General features: G+C 38.4%; 1 protein-coding gene across 5 annotated transcripts in view; it reads right to left on the bottom strand.

Moving 5' to 3' along the window:
- LOC114478897 (glypican-5-like) overlaps positions 1-26,581 on the bottom strand; it is a 162,411-nt gene that overhangs the window by 17,641 nt on the left and 118,189 nt on the right. For all 5 annotated transcript variants that reach the window (XR_003675921.1, XM_028472237.1, XM_028472236.1 and 2 more), the window contains one exon: positions 14,196-14,337. Coding sequence is in view for 4 of the 5 variants with exons in the window: in XM_028472237.1 (XP_028328038.1) it covers positions 14,196-14,337 (142 nt within the window). In the remaining variant the exon portion in view is untranslated. The remainder of the gene's footprint in view (positions 1-14,195; positions 14,338-26,581) is intronic.

Raw genomic sequence — 26,581 nt, forward strand, 5'->3', positions numbered from 1 at the left:
CTTCTCAGCCATCCGTTACCAGCAGTTAAAAACACATTTTGTTTAAAATGGTTTTCTTTTGTCATGACTATTTCCAACCCCTTATTCCATCTTGTGTGATTGGTTTTGTTTGTCAATCCACAGTATCTGCTGCTCTACAGATTAATACAGAAAGTGAAAGAATCAAAACTCTTCGAGAATAATTTCTTTCTGTCTTCAGCTGATAAGATGTGGCCTTGTTTTCCCCTCAGTGAAATAATAGATTATTGAGAAAGCACCAACGCACGCTAAAAATAAATGAATACTCAAACTCTAGAGATGTTGGTGTTAAGGAAAAAAAAGTGTTTCACATGAAGATTACAGTTTAGCATTATCATCCGCTTGGAAAATGGACGATGTGGACTTTGAGTGGCTTTCATCCGCAGTGGAATCTCTTGCGCCGCCTGCCCTAAAGTAATAAAGTACATATAGAAGACTTTTTAAAAGTGTTTGTTGAGTATTTCATGGTGTTGATCATGAATGCTTCGGGTTAACGTTAAAGGGCCCATGTTACGATAAATCAACTTTTCTGTGCTTTAAACATCATAAAAGTGCTTTATGGGCTTCATACACATGCACAAAGTGTTTTTTCATTGATTCCCTCAATCGTTAGTTAGAGGGTGATTTGCTCCTTTCTTACTGCAAGGCGAGCCCAAACACCTCGCTCCAATTTGATGGCGAATTTGACGTGGGACTGAGCTAGAGAAGCCGCGCCTCCAGGAAGCTCTCTGCTGTGATTGACATGTAAATAGACACGCCCACTAAGTTTAGCATTTCAGCGTCCGTCGCACAGTGCTATGTATGTATTTTCTACAGTCTATGTATATACCGGTGAACGCCCCGCCCCCACGCTCTGTCTCATGTTTATAAAGCAGCATGAGCTCAGCTACGGAGTGGGTGGGAGGAGGGCGGGTCGTCCTCTGGCCCTACGTCACCGTGCGGGGAGGAGAAAGTCAGTGTCTCGTCTATAGACACGCCCACTTGCGTGTTGCTCAGAAAGTGACTTTTCAGAGGCTAAAATTCTGGAAAACAAGCGAGTTTGGGAAAATAAAATAAATAGCAGGACATGGGACCTTTAACTCCACATAGACTATGATAAAAGATGACGAGGCAGCCATTGCTGCTGAAAAAACAGCAGTTTCTACAAGTAATGATACATCTCAGTTTTTGTTCCTTTTTTTAACCACATCACTGAAACACACTGCAATTGTGAATCTATTCCCAGATCAAGTTTTAAGTCTAATTAGAGGACTGTAATGTTAGTTTGAAAGATCTGTCAGTTTTCACTCTCCACCTGCAATTACACAAATGTAAATGAAATCAAAAGGTGGGGCTTTGAGTTTAAACACTGAAAGACTGTGGGTCAGACTCTTGCCTTGCCTTTTTAGCAATTTCCACCCTCCTCCCTCTCTCCTGGCTCACACCTCCGCCTTGACCTTGCAGCTCCTCTCCCTGCTTAGCGGTTGATGGGAGGCGGATGCAGGGGGTTGGGGTTGTAAAGCCGCTCCTGGGTCTGGGCTTTGACAGGGGCACTGGATGTGCCTCATGGCAAAGTTTCATTAACAGAGGTGACCTCTGACACTGCTTTTACCACTCACAGAGGCAGACACATAAAGGTAAGCGTACACACAGGCAATTTCTGCTACTCATGGTGGAGGCATGGATGCCTGCGCACACACATACACACCACCATGTTGTCTAACGTAAGGTCGATAATGTGATTAGCTAACCCTTTTTCAATGTTCAAGCATGGTTCAACAGTTCTGACCCTGCATCCGAAACAACAGAAACAAAGTGCATCAAACTTTTATTTCTCTTTTTTGCCTCCTCTTGTTCCCAGTAGCTAAAATAAATGATTATTTTCTAGCTTAGACCCGGTTATGCTATAAAAAAAGACCCTCATGCAAAAGGCACTATTGCCTTACAGTGCAGATGCTAGCTCCCCACCATCTTTCAAAAGCAGCAATGTGTGTAGTACTAATTTGTATCATTCATCTCTGCCATTACTCCGAGACAGAATGTCCTCTTTAGATCCAACCCTGGACTGTCTGACAACACAAAGGTCACACATTGAGATTTGTGCCCATGGGAAGGTACCAACTGTCTACTTCAACACAATATAGACATGTTTTGGCTTTTAAGTCAAGGCGGAGAGAAGCAACTGTTTGAACACGTTCCACTTCTGTCCTTTGGTATACTTACTCAATTATAAAGATTCATGCTTTATAGCAATTTTATGAAATGCTAAGCATAGTCAAAAAATATCTTTTTTTCAGCAGTTTAACATTATAAGCGCCCTATCTGCCATCTTCCAGACTTTGGGAAACATAAAACACTGAAGCAGCTCTTGGTGCCTATGGACCATGGGTACCACAACAATATTTGCTACAATCAGAGAATGCCCAATCTGTGGCTTGTGATGGTTCCTCAGGCCTCTCATTTACTGTGTCACACAGCCATTCAGTTTCTTAGGCAGCCACACATTTTCTTATCTCCTTTCACAGACACTGTCTTACAAAGAGGACTAAGCATAGAGGCTATAGAGGAAGGGGAGGGAAGGAGGAATTCACACAGTTCATTACTGGCCATCCATTGGTTTTTGTCAACTACTCAGCCTTTATGTGGCGGTATGTCAGGCAGGGGCTCCTCAACCCATCATACTAATCTCCCTATTCTGTTTACAAAGACACAGGAAGAATTTGTGCTCTTGCGCACACACATTCACACAAACACAACTCTGAGAACTGACTGTGGTTCACAGGCAACCCATGTTCTGAACACAGATCTAGTACTGGGAAACCTCTGAAAGGGCCCAACATACAGAGGCACCACTGGGATACACTTCTTAGCCTGGAGCTAACTTAACAACAAGTAATGCAGCATGGCAACAACGGGGCAGAGAGCAGTGCAGTGGAATTCGTCCAGTGCACGTTTTTTGCTTTACAAGACAAGTCAGACCTTTTGGCAATATTAAAATTTACACCCCTTATACACACACATTATCCTATTCATACAAGAATGAAATGGATAAACATGGCCCTGGGAGAATGGTAACCTATACAAATCACATGACATGCTCAAGATGGAGAAGCCTTGATAAAGGACAAAAGGAAAATACTTTGTACAACTCGTCCATCCTACACACATCTCTTTCATTCTCCACTACACAAACTGGTGTCGGATAGTGTTCATTTTGACAACAAATTTAGTTTTAGTCATAGTCTTCTGACTAAAATGCAATTTAGTTTTAGTAAAAATGTTATCAGGACTATTTCATTTTTAAACGGTTCTAGTTTTACTCAACAAAATGACATTTTTGTTGATAAAATCTGATATAGTCGACTAAATTATAAAGCATGAGTTTATGCCTTTTTTTAAAGTTTCAATTAGACTTTATCAACCTGATATGGGGTGGTATTATTATTTGCAAATACACAGACAGATTTGATGCATCTAATGAGGAAGGCCACATGAACACGTGTTCTTATTGTATTGTGTCCCATGTGACGAAATAAGCCTTTTCACACTCTCGGAAATCTTGTTCAGTTCTCGCGCATGAGGTCATAGGTCAAGATGGATGAACTCGCCACAGCGAGTCTGACAGTCATTTAGATGATTTTTCCATTGGAGCGTTAATTCCTTGAAAGATTTTTTTGCGTAAACATGGTATCGGTCTTCAAGGCATAAATGCTGAGTTAGCTGCTAAAGCTAATGCTGCACACGAGCTAAAAATTCAGGTTTTTCCAGGCTTTTCAAACTGTTTCACTTATCGGCCTGTCCATCTTGTGCACATTCTTCAAATTTGTAAATGTAATTAAAATAATAGGTTAATAAAAATAATCATAGACCTGATTAGTGAATGGTGTACCTCGTAAATTTATGTTTTCCAAGTGAGAACTCATACTGTGCTTTTCACAGTTGTCCCATTAATAATAACATATTTTATTTTTAAGTGCTTATCAAAAACTCAAAGACGCTTTACAGTTTTGAAAACAACTACACAAGTCAAAAAAAACGAACTCGTGACAATTAAGGTAAATACAGAAAAAAACTACCATAAGTTAAAAGCTTGGGAGAAGGAGTGTGGAAGCAAGGAAATTCTGTCGCTTTTCCTAATATATTGCTTTTCCTGATATTTCCAACCTAACGCTGTTAGGTTGGAAATATCCACAGAGTGAATGAGTTTACGTTTATATCCCTCTCGACCTACGAACCCCCATGCGCAGTTCCAGGGTGTGAAAAGACTTATTAGAGTGTTTTTTTATTAGCTGACGAAAATACAAATGTATTTTGATAGTTTTTGTCAACTTGTCTTTTTTTAATTAGTCATAGTCTCGTTATTTTCACTAGTTGACAAAAACTACGATGAAGATTTTTAGTTGACGAATTTAACACTGGTTGGATGGTCCGCAAAGAAAGACAAGCATGAAAACAACTCACATTTACTTTACATCTATAAACATGCCTGTAGGCATTTTCTCATCATTTATTCTTGGCAGAAAGTATACGTGGAGCTGTGACGGTCTCTTTTCTCCCATAACAATTATCACTGTGAATCCCAATTCATAAATGGAGATGATTGCTTTATCTTGTTCCTCTTTACACAGAAAACTTTTTACTGCGGAAAACATGTTATTTGAGTTATGTTTTTGGAAACAATTTCTGAATACACAAGGGAGAATAAATATTAATTATATGTGAAGTTTTCTGAGGGACATGCATGTGTATGGGGGCTACAGCATTTCTTGCAGTAAATGCAAAACATTCCATAAGCGGATCCCATGCTGCAATTAATACTCGGTGAATACACATACTATATATATGTGTGTGTGTGTGTGTGGGTGTGTGTAAATCTTGTTCAGAAATGTATTAATCTTTTTTTAACAACAGCATAAGAATAATTATTTTCTTTATTATGGTTCGTTTGCTGATTTTTATTTCACAAGTGCTGTGATCTGAGCAAACAGATTTAATGATACATTCTTTCTTAACTTCAAAGTAATTCCTAATGTGTGTGGGTAAGAAAAACTAACATTGAGATGTGACAGTATGAGTGTTTGGTTCTGTGGGTCTAATCTAACTCTTTGATGTAAACTCTTGGTTATGTAAGTGACTACAGGTATTGAGTCAAATGACTTCAAACTGTCCACTAAGTACACCGTCAGTTGCCTGTAATCAGTCAATCTCCTGTATCAGTAACAGGTCAACCCTGTCACAACCTTCCAGTCCGGTCAATATGTTCAAAATTCAGCTTTAACTGCCACAGTAATGATGGATAATTAGGGAGAACTTCCATCCATCCATTTTCTGACCCGCTTGAGGGAGAACTTTGCTGCACTCAATAGTGGTAAGTGGAATCATTTCATGAAAAGCTTTGTCTTGTGTGAGGGTGTCTTTGATGCATGCATATGTCTATAAACAGCCTGCTCATCATTGTGCACTGCAAGTATGAAATACAAAAATGGGACCAGCCCTCAAACCCTCCATTATCTGACCACTCATGCAATTCATTTCACAACACCCTGTCAATCTGAAACTGATATGGTCTGGCTGTAAAACCAAAGTTTGTAACTTTTGAGTTTTAAATTGAATTCCTTTCCAATTCTCTACACTGGGAAAGCCCTAACCCTTAAAGCTTTCTATGCAATCTTTTCTTTTCTCCCACCTACTTTGTATTTCCCTTTGCATTCCAGGCAGAGATGAGACAAAAAAAGGATCAAACTTATCCCTGCTTATCCTTGCACTGTATTTTTCAATATCAATGGAATGTCTGTCCTTTATTTGCCCAGTGCTGTGTTACAAGAGGAATGCCAGTATTTTGCTCTCTTGTGTGCATGTGTTTAAGGGTGTTACTAGTTGCAGTGTGACTTCGGACAAGAAAAGAGAATGTGGAGCAACTGTCGACTTAAGCCTTTCCGACCTACATTGCAACCCCAACACTTGAATCAAAGAGCTGAAAACAAGATGAAAATGGTATTTATCCTTCCTCATTTTATGCGAAAGACTTTCTGTGGAATTGCGTCAAATGCTGCACAAAAAGTGATGCAGTTATTTAGTGCTGATTTCATCAGGTCCCAGTGATAGGCTTAAAGTTTAATGCAAGCCAGACTAGGGTCAAAAAAGAAAGGGGGTGTACCTGACTACCATGCATACACATAATCAGTGATTATATGCACTGCATTTGTAGCCTCTAAGAAAATGCTATTTACTATGAGGCTTAAGAACATCTTTAATCATTTTGAAGATGCTCGTTACAGCTTAAACGTGCACATGTTGTAAGGACTTCTCGTTATACGTCTGAGTAACAGTTCCTTCTGTGGTATTCTAGTTAAGACTTTAATGTGACTATCAAAGCCTACGGTGTCTAGCTTTGCCGGTAAACTACATAGCAACCATACAAACACTGAATTATTTATAACCTCTCTGGTTAATTGACATTCTCAACTAATCCAAACCCTCTCTTAAAGTTCAAACTTTTTGCAGACACATACATTTGTTATGTTTCTAAACTGGTCTTCCAAAAGTGGATTGCAAAACTGATACTGCTTGGAAAGGAAATCATGATGCAGCCTAATGAGAACCATTCTCCTATAATGTCTGCACACCTTGGGAGTCTTTCAAGCTAATGTGCTCTTAAAGTGCTACATAAACCACATGGCAGAATATGCTAGGTTAATATGCCCATGATGGATGGGGTGGTGTAAGATGGTGGCAAGAGTTTAAATGAAAGCTGTTGATGGCAAATATGAAAGAGACATCTAAAATTGTGTTTATCCCTTTTCTAATCTTAATCAGACTGCTGGTGCATATCACAGATTGCTCGTGGCAAAAAAGCATGGTGCCCTCAGGTTGCTACTGAAATAATTCAGATTCTTCCCTCCAGATACATAGACTTTGATCAAGCTAGATATTGACAAAATTACTGTTTATGTTAAAAATTGACTTTAACTGATTTTTGACATTTATATTTTTTTCCGGCTCTGATCCAGTTGTTCCCTTTTCAACAACACTGCTCTGTCATGAGGATCTTTCTCTCAGTCTGATGAAGTTAAGATGAAAGGGTAAAGGAAATGGCAGTGAAATTCCTAATATCCGTATGGGGACACAGTCACTACATCTGCTGGCCAGTAAAGCTCTATGCACAACATTCACATAAGGTCCCACTCAGTTCAGGACTTCAAGATGGGGAAATCCAGGGTTGGATTGGTTTGATTTTAGGCAGCCTGGTTCTTCAAGCACCAAATTCCCCCATACACCCATGTAACCCTCTCACGATATATTAGATCATAGGTTTATACAGTAGAATAAATAAAAGCCTTATCCTTGTTATTGAGTTGTTTTCTAACATCCAATGAAACAGCATGCTCTATTCACCCTTCCATGTATTTTTCATTCTCAGACAGCTTTAATCTGTTTCACTTTCAGCTATAGCTGTTGCTCCTTCAACGTGAACCAGCCCAACACTTAATCTTAACTTTTCTCAACAGCAACAGTTTTTTTAAAAACATGAAAGTCTGCTGCATGCTGAGTTCAGGGCTGAAATAGGTTGTAATGAGCCTGGGGACGATTCTGTAGAATCCAACTGACACAGAGGGAAGGTTTTTTGCATCTTGTACAATGGCTACTACTCACGTCAGGAATGTTGTTTTTCTGTCATGCAGAGCAAACAGCTGCATCACACCTTTCTGGCCTTAATGTCTTTGACAAGAAGTTCTCTCCAGTCTTTTACCTTTCAAGTACTAACACAGCATCAACCCAAACACTGTCAGAAGATTATAGGTCGAAGAGATACCTTGTGTTACTGTCCATAATGGACCTAAAACTTGATGATTAAAAGCTTTGTTTACCATACAGAGCAACTTTTAAAATGTTCTATTCATCAGTTTTCCCCACCAATGTATAGGCCTACACGACTTTAAAAACTTAATCAGTAGAGGGTCACAGTCTATCAAGTTGTTACTGTCACCTTTCTTTGAGAATGTGTCATCACCCAGCTCTAAAAATAACTTTTTAACCTGCCACATCTTATCATAAAATATGTTGGAGTAGGGTGACTTCTAAAATGTGCAGGATTCTGGCCATTAAAAACTTCTACTTATCCTATGTAAAGTTCCAAGCATACTCAGGTTGCAAAGGTACGAGACATAGGATGAGTAGCTAATCCTTTATAAAACTAACAGAAATGATAATACCTATCATGTTATTTTTAAGTGAAAGTTGTTAACACTTCTGCCTAGGGAGCTCTGGGATGGACTTCAAGGGTCCAACTAGGATTTCTCTTTCTGGAGTTTGCATGTTTTCATGTGCTTTTGAAAGTTGTCTCTAGGTACTCCGGTTTCCTTTTACAGTACCAAAATACACATTCACAAAATTTGACATCCTAAATAGTCCATGGGAGTTCATAGGAGTGTGAATTTGATATATGATATGCTGGCCATGCAATGGCATTAACTAAAGATTGAACTTCAACTCCAGAGACAGACCAGAGTCCAAGGTATATCTGAATAATTGACCATCATTGTATTTTCTCAAACCTGCTAACACAGTTCAGTGGTAGAAGAGTGTAATGTCGTACATTTTGGATCTGGCTAACACACAGAAACAGACCTTCACAGACAAATGCAATAAACACAGTTTATCATTGACAAACTCCACACAGATAGTCCGCGGCTAGCGTGGTTTGAATTTAAGATCTCCTAATTGTAGGGACAGCAAAGCAACTATCAAACTATCCCCATTTTGCTTTTCTTATATACCTGATTTGTGTTATCACGTTCCATCAGTTCACGCTTTAACACATAATTAAAAATCAAATAAGCAGCAAACTTGAAAAAACCCCTCGGGCTGCGTTTGCACACATGCACACGCATGCACAACACTCAGCCCAGCTGGTTTCATTTGTATGAGGAAATCAAGGAGAGGCATCACAACCCCCTCCTAATTTGTTCCATCTTGTCATATTAGGATTATTATGTTCACTGGTAAATAACAACGCAAAACAATTGCCTGCGTTTGACAGGTTTAGTTCCTGACCTGCAGTGAGTGACAAAATGCCAGGGGTGTCAGCGCTTTCTTGATTAGCTTATGAGCTGGTGTTTACTGAAGAAAATTGCACTTCCGTTGTTGTGCTCGTCAAACTTTTGTGCTGCACTTCCTTATGGGTCAATCACGAGAAATGTTTATCTTTGCATTTACTTCTCCTCCTCTGAGATGGATAACACTTTGCTTCTAACACCCACCCCAAAGGTGGGTGGTGAAATGTCTAGCAGGGTCAGCACAAAGACTTATATATTATATATACAGTATATAGAATATATTACAAAATCTCGCAAAATGAGTGTTCATTTTGCCAACAAGTTTAGATTTAGTTTTAGGGTTAGGGTTAGTCTTTTGACTAAAATGCAACTTAGTTTTGATTCAAAACTTAGTTATCACACATATAACTACAGTTATAGTCTAGTTTTACCCAATTTAAACTCGTCAACTAAACTGTTACATAGTTGACTAAGGTATAAAGCATTAGATCAGAGTTGCATTTTTTTTAATAACATAATTAGCATTTAATTAACACTGATCAACCTGATTTGGGATGATATTAAGATTTCTAAATACATATTTGGTGCTTTTTATTGACCTTTTCTTTTTATATAACATCATAGAAACAATACGACAAGTTATTGTCCAGACCACCAAACTTAATTTGCAGTAGACATACGCTTCCAGAAAGTGATGCATGGCTAACAAAAAAATTACAAAATGCGTCCTATAAAAGCAGTCTTGCCATCATTGCAAAAAAAAAAAAAAAAAAAAAAAAAAAAAAAACACTTAATCAAATTAATCCCTATTATGCATTTTTGGCATGATTTGGGGAAATTTAGTATGCCAGTCATTAACATCAAATTAGGTAAAGCAGAAAACAGAAATGCGTACACTGAAATGGAAAAAACTAAAAATCAAATAGAAGTGAATGTCTGGGAATAGTGTTTCCCCTCTTTTCTTCAAATGTCCACTCTGAAATCACCAGCTCTCAATTCCAAACTGTCTTCTCTGTTCTTTCCTACTTGATTCTCATGTCTGGTTTGCAGATCTGCACGGATCGCCAAAACCAAAAAAAGCTGTACTTCAGTAGTCAGATCGGATGATCATATTGAAAGCAGCAAGAGAAAACAGCCTAGCCTACTCTTTCAGTGCAGAGATATATGTGGGGTCCTCTGGCTTATCCCAAAAGAGTGATAATGGTCTGATGTGCTGCTGTGGGTATTTAAGAGATTAATTATGAGCTTTCTAAAATGAATAGCTTCTTTGGAAGAGGCAGTGTAAATGTGCCTGGGCTAATACAGTTAATAAGCCATAGTCACGCCAACAAAATCTACCACAGAAAAGGCCCTCATAGCTGCCGGCAATGGCGATAATACGGTTCATTAAAGAATCACTGATTTATTCTCCTGTTAATGGATGTGATACAGACGGTGCCTACATGACCAAGCCTTGTTTAGCTGGCACACACACAGTGCACTAGTATGTCTTCAGGCAAGACAAGATTTGAATCAAGATCAAACATGCATTACATCATAGAATCTGACTGCACTTTCAGAAAGCAGTGGAAAGCACAGTGAAGCATGGAGGAAGAAAGCAACTTTTCCAAATCTTGTCTGTGCCATACATTTAACTCCTCAGTTGCTTTAACAATTTCAATAAAGTCGTTTTTAACAGTTTCAGTCAATCTTCGAATGGAACCCTGACTAGGGTGACCAGAGTTTTAACCAAAGAAGATGAGAGATTTTCAAAACAAATTCTTTGCATATGCAGAGGTGGAAAAAGTACTGATAATATTATTGTTACTTGTAGATTACAAGTAGGTTATGCATAAAATACTCAATTACAAGTAAAACGTAGTTCAAATAAATAGTACTCAAAGTAAAAAGTGACTTTCTCCCCTTGCATACAGTAAATATCTCATGTATAAACTTAAAATGTACAATTATTTCTTAAATAAAATAACATCAAGGAATTCAAATCAAAATATAAAACGATTCTCAGTCTCTAGCTATATTTATGAACCCTAAAACAGATAAATTAGTCGCGCGTTACGTTCAATCTCGCTGGTTGACTATGATGTGATGCATTTGATTGTTGTCTGGTCATTTAATCTTTTGTAATTTTACAATGTCCGTTGATCATTTTAAAACAAAAAATAATAATTTACTCAGTAATGGTTGGGTGTAGTAAATTCCTTTACTCCTTTTTAAAAGTAAAATTACTAATTTAGAAATATATACAAAAAAAGTACAAGTACCCATAAAAGCAACGCAATTACAGTAAAGTGAGTATTTGTAATCTATTACTTTCACCTCTGTGCATATGCCGTTATTTGTAAAAAGGTCACATAAATTCATTTTTTCTTCCTTTTGGATGAAATATATCATTCCAACGGCTGAACCAAATTTTGTATAAAATTGATTTGAATGATAATAATAAAAAAATCCTGTTTTTCTTTTTGGCATGTTGAAGGAGAAAGCATGAGAGGAAGTGAACGGGCAATATTGCCAATGCAATCAAACAATCAGCATTGAGTTGAAAACGCGTGCAAGATTTTTGAGTTTTTTAATTGGTTTATATTGCAGCAACAGATGTGGATTTCTTAATAAACGGAACTGAGCTTGTGAAAAACCGAAACAAATCAATGATTTGAGGGAAATCGACCGGGACACGGGACATAACTCTGAAACCCAGGACTGTCCCGGGTAAATCTGGACGTCTGGCCACCCTAACCATGAGGAGAAGTTAGAAAAGTGATTACTTGCAGAATATTGTTGTTTTCGTGAAGAGGCGTCTTCTTTGACTGGTTTTTAGTGATATTCACTCCTCTATGACTAAATTCGAGACTAAAATCTCATCTTCCTTGAAAAGAAACCATTAAACCTTAACTATGAGAAAGACCGAGTGTGTTTTATCCTTTTCTTTTTTTTTTTTTACCATGTCTGCAAATGCTATTCAAGATTGCTTTGGTTTCCCCCCTACCTGAGACCCCAGCAGAGGGGCCAAAACCCCCACTAGGAAGCCAGCAGGCTCCCATTGTGTGTATTGAGGTGTGGTTGAATGGAGAAAAAAGTTTGAGGTTCCTTGCTGAACACGCCATCTCCGACTCTCGTTCATCGGCTCTAAATCATTGAGAGAGTGGCTTGGCTTGATTTGCGTCTCGGCGCCGTTTCTGGATTTACCAGAGGTGCGCTCGGTCGAGAGTCGCTTTCCGCGCTACTTCCGTCTCTCCCGTGCGCAGTTTGACAAGCTGCTGACCCGCATCGGCACATCTCTCACCAGCACACCAATTACAGGCACTCTATTCCAGCAGAAGAGCGCCTGTCCATCTGTCTGTTTTTTTTTTTTTTTTTTCATTTTTCTGAATACGTCACGGTTGGAGAACGCTCCTCAATGGTCGATGCAAAAGTTCAACAATCCCATTACTAGCGTCGGCCGCGTTGAAGGCGACGGATGCACATCAAAAGCTTGAAATCTAAAAATGCACAACGTCCACCGCACGAAAATCTGATGCTGTTGACGCTTTGGATGCATTTGGTGTGAACGTGCCATTACATGTAGCTGCCACATACTCTTAAGATCCAGCAGAGAGTTGAAGCAGCAGCACTGCTCACTGGGTAATGGAGTGTTACACACCAACAGGCTTTGTTCAGCAAGATCCAACACAGTGGTTTTGATTGATTCTGTGTTGTTGTGAGGCTCCTGCTGCAGCTGTCAGCACTTCAACAAAAAGGCCACTCATTTCCATTCACAAAACAACAATGAGCGTGGTTAAGAACACCTGTCCGTACCTGACTAGAGCTGAGATCCTAATGACTGTTGATTAGTGTAATAAATGCCTTGTGTTGTCATAATCTGTCCATGCTTTTAAAAAGTAATACACTAATAATTACTGCAATATTATACATGGCGCCTTAGATATTATAAGCCTTAATTTGACTAATTGATTCAGTCATTCATCTCTATAGCTGCTAACCCTCTACATGGTTGCATGGTCTACTGGAGCCATCTTGGCTGCCCTAGGAGACTAAGGTAGGTACATTTAAACTGGATGACTTTTAACAGACCAAGCGTTTATTCAGGCGCCATTCCCTACTTAACTAATTGTTTTAGACTTATACAAAGTATCTTTCTATGTCATCTTGTAATTAACTCTACATTACATTAAGTGCTACTTACTGCCACCTACGGGCAAGGTATAGATGTCTACTTTATCCCTCCTATAAATATTAAAGCCATAATTTAAAAAATAATTGTGGTAATAAATGGAGTAGTATGTCATTGAGACTAATAATTAAGCCTGTTTTACGTGGAACAAAAAAACCCACAGTTGAGGCAGAGGTGCTGGAAATCCCTCTTGTACCGTTCCTCCACATACAATGATGGAATCCTGGTTTCTGGTACTTTCTGTTTACAACTCATAATAAAGCTTTGAATAAAAAGGTTAATGACACAGACCATACAAACACGAAATAATTGGATAGACACGATAATAGAAATTAATAAAATGGGGGAAGGGCAAAAATTATTATTATCTTTTTCAAAAAAAAATAAAAATAAATTGGTAAAGCATTATTTGGAGTTTCTTAAAATTGATATACCTGTAGTCTTTTGTTTTTTTGTTTTGTTTATATAGTTCTGGATCCAAAAAGTTACATTCCTGTTTTGCATTTATTGTTTGAAAGAAAAGGAGAAAAAAAGAGAAAATAAAATGCCTTATGTTTTTCGTGTATGTTTAGAAAGAGAAAAATAAAAGTCGATGTCAGAATTGAAATGAAAAAGGATCCATTTCTCAAAATATGTGTTTCATCTTACCTAGAGCGAGGGATAATCTGTGGATACATTGCTGCACCTACCTTCATCTATGAGAAAATGGACTTTGTAGGAACATTTCCTGAGCTGTGTCTAACATGAACTTCATGAGCTTGAAGGAAAAGAATGAAGCTCTCAAAGCTGGCGAAACTGCAGCCGATATTGACATTATAATATATAATGGTGATATGACAAAGCGTATCAGTTGTTATAAAATATTAATATGGACTAAATCTAATGAATACAGTAAAATGATGATAGTGAAATTTCATTGATTACTTTTGAGAAACGTAATAAACAATAGTTATGATTTGTTGACAACTTACAGTGCTTTTCTGGTCCGTCTCCTGAGGCTTGACAGCCGTCTTCATCATCACAGTCTGTGCTGCTGCCCTCCTCAGTTTCAACGCTGCCCAGCTCCTCCCAGGCCTCTATCTCTCCCAGTTTAGGAAAGTTTTCATGGGTCTCCTAAAAAAAGACGAAATATATGATATGATCATTATCACACAACCCAGTGTCACCTATTACTGTAAAACCTTCAACATTGACCACATTCACATGAGAGCTTTAATTCCTCTTTAATTCAGAAAAAACATTCAATCCACTTTAACATGACCTTGTGAACACTTCATTCCTAAAGCAAATGTAATTCCGAACTAAACTTGTATCTGAATTAGGTGGCTGCTTTATTCTAATTTTAATTCTTCATTAAATAATTCCTCTATCTTGTAAACGTTTAATTTAAGTTAATTCCGGTCGTTCTGCACATGCTGCATGATGATGCACGGTGACGACATAATCCATGATGGCCCTCCGGACTGGAGCTGAAACAATTTATTTAATAAGAGCCTTAGAATATTATAAAAAAGAGTGGATAGACGGAAGCATAAACATACGGACATTCACGCGGACACATCAACCTATTACACACAAATGAACAAACGAAGCAGGCTTCACCGGACAGTTGATACTAAGACCTGGAGAGTAAATGCGTCCCCGTACTGCTGCACTGCAGGCTGTAATATCACCAAGTTTATCTTTGTACTAATTGTTAGAGCTACTTTTTTTTTTTTTTTTTTTTTTTTACCAGGGAGCAAATATTTATTCCTAGTTATTGTTTTCCAGAGTTTTACTGGGCTTTATTTACCGGTGATTAGTTCCTAGTGATTAATGTTGTTGAGCTGCTGCTTTAAAACTACAATCAAAATGGAAGTGAAAATAGTTCTTATTATGTGGTCTTTTATATTGTGGCCGACAATAAAAGGTTTATTGTGTGTTTTTCAGATAAACAGGATACATCACGTTCGCCCCCTGTCCAATCAGAACCCTTCCCAAACCCCAGACCTAAAGCAGGATTGACTAAAGCTGAATAAACCTGTTGTCCATGTAAACCTCAATTCGCAATTACTATTTCCATGTAAACACCAAACAGAACACTTTAATTCTGAATAAATTAATTCAGAATAACTAATTCCAAATCAAAAAAAAAAAAAAAAAAAAATCATGTAACTGTGGCCATTGGTGTATTAGAACTGGGCTTCCTAAATTCAAGGGGACAAAGGTTGACCAAGTGCACATTTTTGCTTTCTTACAGAAATGTTAGACATTAACAATCCTGAAAATGTCAAACGGTCTCAGCAGTTGATCAAAAGAACTGGAGTGGGTGCTACAGGCAAAGGTAGGAGAACAATGCCTGACATTTTAATGTTAATTAAGGTGATAAGAATAAAAATAATGAGATAACTGCTAAGAGTTGTAATGTGGAGTTTCTCAAATTGAATGCGAGTAGACATGATGCCAGTGATTTTGGTGGTTAATTATATTCTAACCTCCAACTCAACCCTGACAGAATCAAACTCCACCTTCTTTGACTTCAGATGTTCCCAGCATTGGCTATGAAAGATGACTCTTTATGATGTCCCTCTCTGCTAGCATGGGGCCAACTAATTGGATCACCTGCTGGGTTTTCCTGGCGTCCACCCTCATCAAGGTGGTCTCTGTTCCTTCCCACCATGCCTGTCAAAACACAAGCCTACTATACATTCATCATGCTACAGCAGAGTGGCCCCTTAGTACGGATCACACAACTATTTAAGATGTGTTGGAACATGAAGGAGAGGATTGAGGTGGGGATTGGAGTTTAGAGGGTGAAACGTTTTTTGCAAGTAACACCATAGCATGAGTTCACGTATTTAGGTAAGTGCACACAAGTATGCTAATTAATTGTAAAATGTGGTGCAGCGGTGGTGTAACGGTTGAGGAAGTGGGCTTGTAATTGGAGGGTCACCAGTTGGAAACCAACCTGGGCCATCACTGTGGGATGTTAAGCAAGTCCCTTAACCCTAATGTCGCCTTGGATAAGAGTGTCTGCTAAATGGAATTGTAATTGTAATAATAATTGTAATTGTGGTACTGTAACTGGAGGGTTGCATGTTTGGATTAGCTGTGGGCCCTTGAGCAAGACACATAACACTAACTGCTCAGAAATATTTATTTATTCATTTATTCACAGCATGTTGCTTTTTGTCCATGGCAATACAGAAGGTAACACATTTAGAAAATAAATCTAACACGGTGTGAGATATTGAAAATACAAATTATTTCATTTATAAAAACAACCAAATTCATTTGGTTCCCTTACCATGTAAATACAACCATATGCTTCAGTGCCGCAACACAACAACCTGTACAATCAGCTAGCACAGAACCAGTACAGCAGACATGGGCAACTGGCGGCCCTCGGTTTAATTTTTAATGGCCCCCAAAGTAAACGTAGAAAATGACAGAAAAATACACAAAACAAAAAGCAGGAATACATTATAAAAGACAAACAACAACATTGCAGAAAAATACAGTCAAAGACAAGGAAAACTGAAAATACTGAAAAGAACACACACTACTGTAAAAATGAATAAACTGACAACCTTAAAAAACAAAAATTATCCAAATAACGCGGAACGACGAAAAAAATACACAAAATTACTAAAAAAAATATACAAAATACAGAAAATGATATCTAAAGTACACAAAAAGACAAGAAAAACAAAACATGACTCTGCAAACCCACAGTACCAACAAACAAGCAAAATGACAACATAAATACACAAAAAATACTCAAAAAAAGGCAAAATAACAACATAAATACACAAAATGACTCCAAAAAAATACATAGAAGTGCAACAGAAATGCACAAAACGCAAACAAGACAACAAACATACATAAAATTATAGAAAAACAGACAAAATAACTAAAAAAAACTATTTGTTCTTACCCGTGTTAACGCTCAGATTGGTCATTATTCTAAATGTTAATGGATTGGTGATGATGTGGTCCTTCAATCACACATTTTTTTGGCCCCCGCTGTGATAGAAGTTGTCCAACTCTGCAGTAAAGTATGCGACTATTAGCAGTACTGTTCAGAGGACATTTAACACAATGCTGCTTCACTCAGCTGTTGATAATGCATGTTAATTAGAATAGAAATCAATTAAAGAGCTGTCGCTACGGCAACTACAGGCAGCATACCTGTTGGGTAATTTAATTCATATCCCAATAGCAAAGTCTCTTTTTAAAGACATCACACAGAACTTAAACCAATTTATTGATATCCAATTAACATAATAATGTAGAGAATACGCAAAATCCAAACACATTCCAAATTTGTGTTTGTATATCATCAAGCTGTCCTTCAGACCCGGAGTTTATAAGGGCATATATGCGCATGTAACCCTAACTCCAACCCTAACCCTAACCTAATCCAATAAACTAATAAAACACGTGTCCATTCACTTTGAACACAAAAATAAACAAATCTGAATTATTATTTTTTAGCAAAAATTCTTTTTCCGGAACTACTCATAATTGATCTCAGTAAGAGGTAAACTCAGTCCGACACCAATGCTTATGCGCAATCCTCAATCATAACACTCGGTACGTCACGCTATAGAAGTCACTGCTCCTCCATTGGCAGCTCTTTCCTTTTCTTGCAGACGCATTACATCCGTGCACTCTGTCAGTTTCAAAGGTGTCCAAACTTGGTCCTGGAGGGTCAGTGGTCCAACAGGTTTTCAATGTGTACAGCAGAAAAGGTTTCTAACCACTGCCTTCATTGATACGTGTAAGGACGTGTTGTAAAGACTAATGTTGGAGATGTGCGCTCATCTTGAAATAATTCTACAATTTGAAGCAACCCTTACCTGCACTGAATTTAAACATTTTTGAACAATACACTGAAATACAAGACTTTACAGAACAGCATGCTATTATAGACTCCACATGTAAGGTTAGAACATGATTTTTATAATATGTTTTGAACTAAAGTGGGCCGGTATGAGGCTCCAGGGCTGAGAATGAGTCCCACTCTGGCCCTGCTGTCCTTGTTGTATATGACATACCATGTGATACTTCTGTCTAATGTGAAATGATGATCAGGATATCAACGACCCTTCATCAGACTCACAAGTCACCAACAACCAAGAATCAAACATGTTGGATCAAATTGGCGCATGACCCAAACAGCAGATATGCGCAACACTTTCAGTGCAAAGTTAGTTATTCATATAAACAAAAAAAATGTGCATACCGACAACTCTGATCCTGGTGCACGGATACTTGGGAAAACCATGACGACGATGGTGAGGTAGTGAATTAAAGCAAGATTCATCTCATACATTTAATGTCCTCACATGACAGTTATAGACTCATTTAATCATATCCAAGCCTACTGTGTTATCAATGTGAATTTACAATCAGACAACAATTGCTCCACCAACCCGCAAAGCCCAAACAAGGCATGGTGTGATGAGGTGTGGGCTCAGGTACAGCTCAGGTTCATTTTCCTAGTGGGAGACTACAACTCCAGAATAGACATACACCCAAAACAGAATTTGTCCAGCTTTAAACAACTATGTAAGGAAAATTGCAGTCACAGAATTACCAAATGTATTGCCACAAAACCCATAACCAAGCAATAACAAATGTAATATATACAATGGAGTGAGTGAGTGTGTGTCAGGGTTAAGATTATACTTTTTAAAATGTAATTTGCTTTTATTTTAATGAAGCTTTCCAGATTTTTATTTATATATTTTTTTAGTTAGTTTAACAAGTAGTTAAATAAAAAAAGGGGTGACAAAGGAAGTGGTAAACATACATAATTCAAGACCTGACAAAATATAATTGAAGACCTAATTTACAAAATATGGACATAAAGATTTTAAATAATCTATTTTAGTTTGTTCATGTTTCTTTGCCTTTTCTTTCTTTAAAGGCAGTGGCTATCCATACGGTTGCCTTATCAATATTCCGACATTCTATCCGTACGCAGCGCCCCTCATTGGCCAGTTTAGGTCACGTGATAGGTCAGTCATTGGTCAGCTTAGGTCATGTGACTAAGACTAAACCTAACCCTAAGATGCTACGTACTTGTACTTTGGCAACCGTACAAATAGACACTTTCTTCTTTAAATGGGTCATACCTGTCTTTATCCATGTTGGGTCTCATTCTGACTTTTGAAAAATGAGGCAGGGGAAGCAGAAAAATGCATTAGCCTTGCTACATGGCTTGTAGCAAGGCTACATTTAATGCTAATGGATGACCACACATTAATTCTATCAATGACTTCACTGAATTATTTAATTTCTCTTTCTCCATTTTGCTTTTCTTTTCATCGTCTCAAACTCCTGCGGCTTCACCTGTAAATCAGCCACTTTGTGACAAACCACTGTGATGTCAGCCTCAACGTCAGGCCCTCCCATGGCGGGAGGGTGGTTGTGTTATGGGCGCAGGTAAGCTGTGCCCCAAGACAGTCCATTTGCTTCTGATGAAGAGGAGGTACTGTGCAACTTTTAAAGAGAGTGGAGGGTCAAAGATTAGTGCGTCCCAAAGCAGAAACACGTCATTAATCAGACACAGACGAACGAAACAATCATCATTATCTATACAATATCCTATTATGATTATCTAAATACATATATATATACAGTATATATTTGTTTAATAATATTTTTGTTTTATTATATATTATTATTATTATTTTCTATGTCATACTCAAACTAACAAGGTGAGTAGTGTTTCCTGCAGCAAAAACACTGACCATCTTAGACCGCTTCTTTTCATCTCACATTTTACACCGTACAAAGCAGTGGTTACTGAAACTTTGTTTTTATTCATTTATGACATTACTGTGAACACCAAATAAACACTTTTTTTCTGGCCTCCATCACTCACAATCACCTCTTTCTCATTGGGAAATGTCTTTTCCTTGTCATTTCTACCACAATCAGCTTGTTTAGTGAGCTCTCTGCAGTGACCAGAAGAATGTTGGTGTGTCGAGGGCGGTATATGAAGTAAATTCACCTGCGCAAACTTCTAGATGGGCTGTAATTTTCTAAAGTACGTGCACATTTTCAGGTTTTGGATGCACGCTCACTTTTAGTATGGATCCTACCAATATTTTATAAATAAGGCCCCTGCCCGGGGTTTCAATCACTGTCCTGAGCTGTTTCTCATATTGCCTTTCTTTTCAATTTATTTATCTCCGTGAAGGTGGAAAGAGTCACCTCAGGAGACAGTCCATGTGTATTGTGCAGTAAAATATTTTTGATACTGAAGCACAGAAATAAAAAAACAAACATTTCTATTAAAATGTGTCCTAAGGATTTATGCATGCAAACTCCAGAAAATTAAAGAACTTCCAGAACTTCCAGCTTACAGCAAAGAAATGGCAGTGCGCAAAGTGCTAAATACTATAAGGTTGATCATGATCATAACGTTCTCGAGATTTGATCGAAGCAGAAAAGGCTACAGTGACACATTTCTCCAGTTTTAAGGTCTTCACAGTTTTGGGGTTTTATCGTTCCACTGATGCATTTTACAAATTGTCCATCTTAAAGCTGATATCCGGAGTTTCTGAGAAACGTCTCGATGTCCCACCCTCAACAGCCCCACTTCCTCCCACTGCCTCTCCCAATCTACCAGAAGACACGCCTCTACTTTTCTGCACACGCATCGCAGAACATAACAAGGTCGCATCGGGTTGCATTGATATAGGTCTATGGGTCAGGTAAGAGCCAAAATCATATTTACCTGTTTGCTGTTGTGACGCGTGGCCTTGTTTCCGTGCACAGTTCTGCATTCACTTTGATTGACAGTCTCAAAAACAAGAAGTCGAAGCCTACTGGCTGTGCGCAGTTGGCGATTGTTTCCATTTGTATAGGGGTCTATAGGACGAAGGAGGGACTTATATACATGAATGTATATGAATGACCACCGACAGTAGACCATAGTAAAAGACTAGTTAGGTATTTTTTAGCATTTCAAAAGAATCATACATAAACATAGATTTCTCAGAAACTCCGGATATCAGCTTTAAAGGAGCAAAGGGCAAGATTTGTGAAAAAATAAGCACAAATTTTAAGTCTTTTAATGCTAATGGGTGATAAAGCACTCAAAACCAAAGAGAATGAGTTTACACACATTTGTCCCTATTGCCTTGAGATTGTGTGATACATTTTGTACTGCTGTTCTGCATCCAAATTTCCTGCACAATTTTGCAGCCGTGAGGTCATGACGCTGGTGAGCATTCTCGACGGATTGCAGAGGTGCCCCACTACCGGAAATAAAGAAGATTCAGAAGAAGAAAATGGCTTGGAGACTGAAAGAAGACAAGCATGGTGGACTAAACTACTGTTTGGTTCCACAGATGAATGCAGAGGCATGTGCACAGGTCTTGCAGTAAATAGTCACATGAACCGCGAGTAAATAAATAACCGTGTCACAGTTAGAGTGCGGATCGGGATGAATTTTCTCATCCGAGTCCGATCCAACAGTGAAAACCTATTTTCTTCTCAAAGAAATTACATAGTTACGCTTGGTTTAGTGGTAAGCACCAGTTTTATTAACAAACAACTGTTAATGTCAACATCAGATCAGCGCACGTGTAACATGAGAATGTCAAACAAACAGGGCCTCAGTGCGTGCACAAGACCCAGCGGGTTTATTTAGATAATCCATGTATCAAAGATAAGGTTAATCCATGTTATTGTGCAGAAAAAGGAATGTTACAACAGTGTATTCCTTTATAATCGCCCTCCTATGCTGCATACTCTCTGCACCATGAATCCTGTTCTCACTGTTACAGATGAAGCTGCATTCTACAGGGCTGTGGCTGCTGCAGCAGGAAAGAAAGACCGCAGCGTGCAAACGAACAATGTGACCGAACCCGACCACCAGTTATAATTATCTGCCCGAACCCGACCTGTCCGGTGCCGTCATGTCTCGTTGGGCTTTGGTTGGGTATCCATGCTCTAGTCACAGTATCAGTTGTGCTCCGGTGCTAAACAGTTGATGCGCGTCCACGCGGCGGCTTGACTGATGGCTGCAATTACACTAACCACCGTGGTGTCACTATGGAGTCTGATTTCTAGATTCTGCCCTATAATCCTTTAAGGTTTTTATTTATTCTAGAAATTCTGTCTTAACGTTGCACTTGTAATCACGTAAAGCAACAGATAATAGAAAATCAAAATCTGGAAATACAGAAAAGTTGGAAGAGCCACTTAGCTCTTGTGAGGTACATCCAGCGGTCAATGTTGATCCCTCGTAGTCACATTAATCCCTACAGGGATTGATAAAGTATTTAAAAAATAAAGAGAGAAAACTAGAAAGCTCAGCCAAGGCTCAATAATGGATGCTTATACATATGGGTGTCAGACTAAAGAAGGTAAAGGTGGATGAAAGAAGTGCTCCAAGTAGGGCTTACTGTTTTAGAAGTAGTGACGAGTAAGAACCTGATCATATTAATCCTGCAAGCATTTTTTCGTAGCAGTTTAAAAGTCATATTTAATACCTTGGGTTAAATAAGTTTAAAAAATATATTTTTCTGGTGCAATACTGCCTTTTAGGTCAGGGCTTCAGTTCCAACATTACTAAAATGGTTAAATAAATTTTGCAAGTTGACATCGGGGGCAAAAAGATACCGGTATCACCTAATTAATAATGGAAATGAAATTAGGTATAATAAAATTGAGTATGTGGCTGGAACATAGGCTAGATACTGTAATTAAAACACATTAAAATGTATGATTTTCCTTTTGTGTTGGTTTTCAAAAAGGTAAAATAAAAAATAAAAGATATAATGTCCAGGATCTACTTCATTTTGTTCTCAACGCAAGCTTGGATTGACAACAGCTGACCCCTCTAACCCATAGACGGCAGGTATGGAAAAAGAATGAATGGATGAATTGTCCCCACATTCTAATAGAAAAAGTGTATATGCTCGCCTCATTTGAAAACACTTTATTTTTCTTAAAACTTTGGACAGTCTGACAAAGAAGAGGCAGCCAAGGGAAAAAAAGTTAACTTGCGAGTAAGAAGTGAGAACAGACTGATGCTGTCCAGAGGAGACAGGCAGAATGGAGAAGGAAACAGTCTGAAGATCCAATAATTTATTGTTTTTTGGTCCATGAAAAAGACCCTTAAAACCCCAAACAGCTCCTAGGTGCTACTCTGGCAGTCCACTGATACCCTTAGGGGAATGGATCAAAGGACTTAATAATAAAATTCTTCATCAGGCTTATTCAATGTCAAAGATAATTGAGTCAAATTTTACAGAACTTCAGCCAAACCAGGGTTTTGTTGTGTTTAGTTTAGTTTAGCTTTTTGGATCTAATTCCTGCTTTGAGTAAAAAGTGGGAAGGTTGCTTAGAGAAAACCATTGTCTCACTGTTTATGTCTCACTTGTTCCTTAAGGTTTGTGTCAGGCAAGAAAAATGGAAGAAAAAAAAAGAAAAAAGTGCTGTGCTTACAATTTTTTAGGTAGACCTTACTGCCATATTTCTTTAGAGATATGATCTGAATCAGCTCTTCATCTATCTAACTGAAGCTGAGATCTCAGAATAGAACCCATTCCAAACAAAGATGTTAAATTACTTTACGAGTGAGTAATAATTTAATATTTTCACATTATGCCAGAGCCGAACACACCTCCGCATCATGCCAGCACAAGCCGCTTATGCTGTTGAGCTTTAGTGACACTTTATTGGCTATGACCTTATGTAACCCTAATGACTCAATCCTAGCAACAGGCGGTGGCATTGTGCCGTCACACCCTGCTCCTGTCAGCCTCTGACTGAGGCCACCAGTGTGTTGTAATGCATGAGTGTGTGTGAACAAACTGTGCAAAATGATGGAAATGTTGTTGAACAATGTGAGACAGTTTTCAAAGACATCTTTGGAGCATGTTCCAACAGGAGCCTCCCTGAGCATGGAGTTTTTTTCCTCCCACAACAATGTGTGTAACGTGTACTGAAGTTTCTAAACTGACATTTTGTGTTTTTGTGTGATTTAAATGCCTGTGTGTTAGCCCTGAGATGGCCTTACAACTTCCAAATGGTTGACCATAGTAGTATTTACAAAAAAGAGGACCCAGCCTGCCCTTGAGAGAGTTGAATATCACCTTAAATGTATTGAAAGTTAAAGGTTTGAATCCCATTTGATACTTGGGGGCACAATAATATGACTTTAAGGACAGGCAAATTTAGTTGTATAGCGCATTTTATACACAAACTCAATTTGCTTTACATGATCAAAAAGTGCAACAGAAAACATTCACCTGCTTAAAATCAATAGGAACATTGAAATCGGCAGCAAAACACATTTAAAGTCATCAGTAAAAACATTTATAATCATCAACAAACACATTACAATTACATCAACAACAACATGACAAAAAATCTCCCTCTCAATCATACGCAGACAGAGTTAAATTCGATTTTAAAAGGTTCACACTGGATGCTGACTTCAGCTCTGCGGGCAGTTTGTTCCACTTCTTTGCAGCATAACAACTAAAAGCAGCATCGCCATGTTTACTGTGAGCTCTGTGCTCCACTATCTGACATGTGTCCATAGATCAGAGAGACCTTCTGGGTTCATACCTGACTAACATCTCACTGATGTATTCTGGACCAAACCCATTCACAGATTTATACACCAGCAGCAGAATATTAAAGTGTATTCTGAGGCTGACTAGGCGCCAGTGTAAAATTTTTCAAAGTTGAAGTTAAAGTTGTAAGGTTTTTGACTTAGTCTTTAGCTTTTAAAGATTAAGACTTAAGATACTTGCTGACAGCAGTCCATTTTTCCTCGTGACCAAAGACAATCACCTCCATCTTATCATGACTTAGTTGAAGGAAGTCTTCACTCATCCAGCAGTTTACTTTTTCTAAGCACCTCTATGGGACCATAGTCATCTGGGTTCAGTGATAGATATACACTAGTTGTTTGTCATCTGCGTAGCTCTGATAATCATCCTTAAAGAAGCATAGAAAGGATAAACAAAAGGGGTCCGAGTACAGAGCCCTGGGGAACCCCACAGGACATTGATAATCTGTCAGACTCAAAGTTTCCAATGCTTACAAAATAACTTCGCTCCTCCAAGTATGACTTGAACCTTTGCATTACTTTTCGATTTAGCTTTTCAATTACAGAAAATGTGCGAGAGTTGTTGATGTTTTTAGCAATAATTTCAGAAAAGCATTGCTGCATCACTTTGAACAAGCCATCATCGAATTCACGCATAATTATTTTGTATAGTTCTAGATGAATTTGGAGTTTTGTTGTTCTCCATTTACGCTCAGCCCTTCCACAATCAGATTTCTAATTCTGCATTATCTCAGTCCACCTCCAAGGTGTTTTCTGTGTGTTTGGTTTTCTCTTAGTTTTGAGCCACCACTTCTATGACATTAAAGACTTTTGGATTAAACTCATCCAAGAGATTATAAACTGTCTCAGCACTCAAGGTTGGTGTCATTGATATGGCTTCCAAAAACTGTGCACATGTGTTGTCATTTATGTACATTTTATTAAAACACACAGAAGTAGGGAGAACAGATGTTATAGTCCCTAAATCCTAAAAAGACACAGAAATTATCAGATAGAGCTAAGTCTCTTACATCAACAGCAGAGATATCAACAGCAGATCTGCAATCTGGACTCAAACTCCAATTTCCTGGGTGGAAGGCGGACACTCTTCCCCTAAGCAATAATAATTGCGGACCACATATTTGGATGATTTGATTATTTCCTGGAGTGGACACAGTGTTAGTTCAGGTAGGCCGCGGACGTCAAGCCAGCCACACCTTCAATCAGCCAGTAGCCCAGATTGGCTCCCTATTGGTCAAAACGTACAGGATGCACTACTTAAACCATGACAGCTGCCTCATACCTCCTTAGCAAGCATCTTGCAACCCACCTCCACCCCAACACCTCCAGGAGAGTATGTATCCAACTAACTGGGTGTCATTTTTGCTGTCATTAACATCTGCTCGGCTCTGTTCCAGGTGGTTTCTGCTAACCGCTCTCCTTGCTTAAGCCTTTAGCTAGGGCTCATGGAAGGCCAGGGAGGAGTTGCTCCCGGGCTCCGGCTAGGATGGGCAAGGAGGTCCAAGAACACACCCATACCGCCAAATAGAAGATTGCATGCACATCAATGTAAAGCACTGGAAGGCGCTATATAAAATCCAAAGCATTATTATTGTAAATAATTTATTTTGACTAAAGCGGTACTGACTGAACTGGTTAAAAATTTAAAATGTGTTTATTTTACTGCCAAAAGGTTTTTGTTCAGAGTGAATGTTTGTAATTCACTGGCTCACATTTTATGCTAGTTATTGACACATTTTCACTCACTGAGGCAGGAAGACAGCAGCAGGA

This window comes from Gouania willdenowi, chromosome 17 (genome assembly GCF_900634775.1).
Source record: "Gouania willdenowi chromosome 17, fGouWil2.1, whole genome shotgun sequence".
Classification (NCBI taxonomy): domain Eukaryota; kingdom Metazoa; phylum Chordata; class Actinopteri; order Blenniiformes; family Gobiesocidae; genus Gouania; species Gouania willdenowi.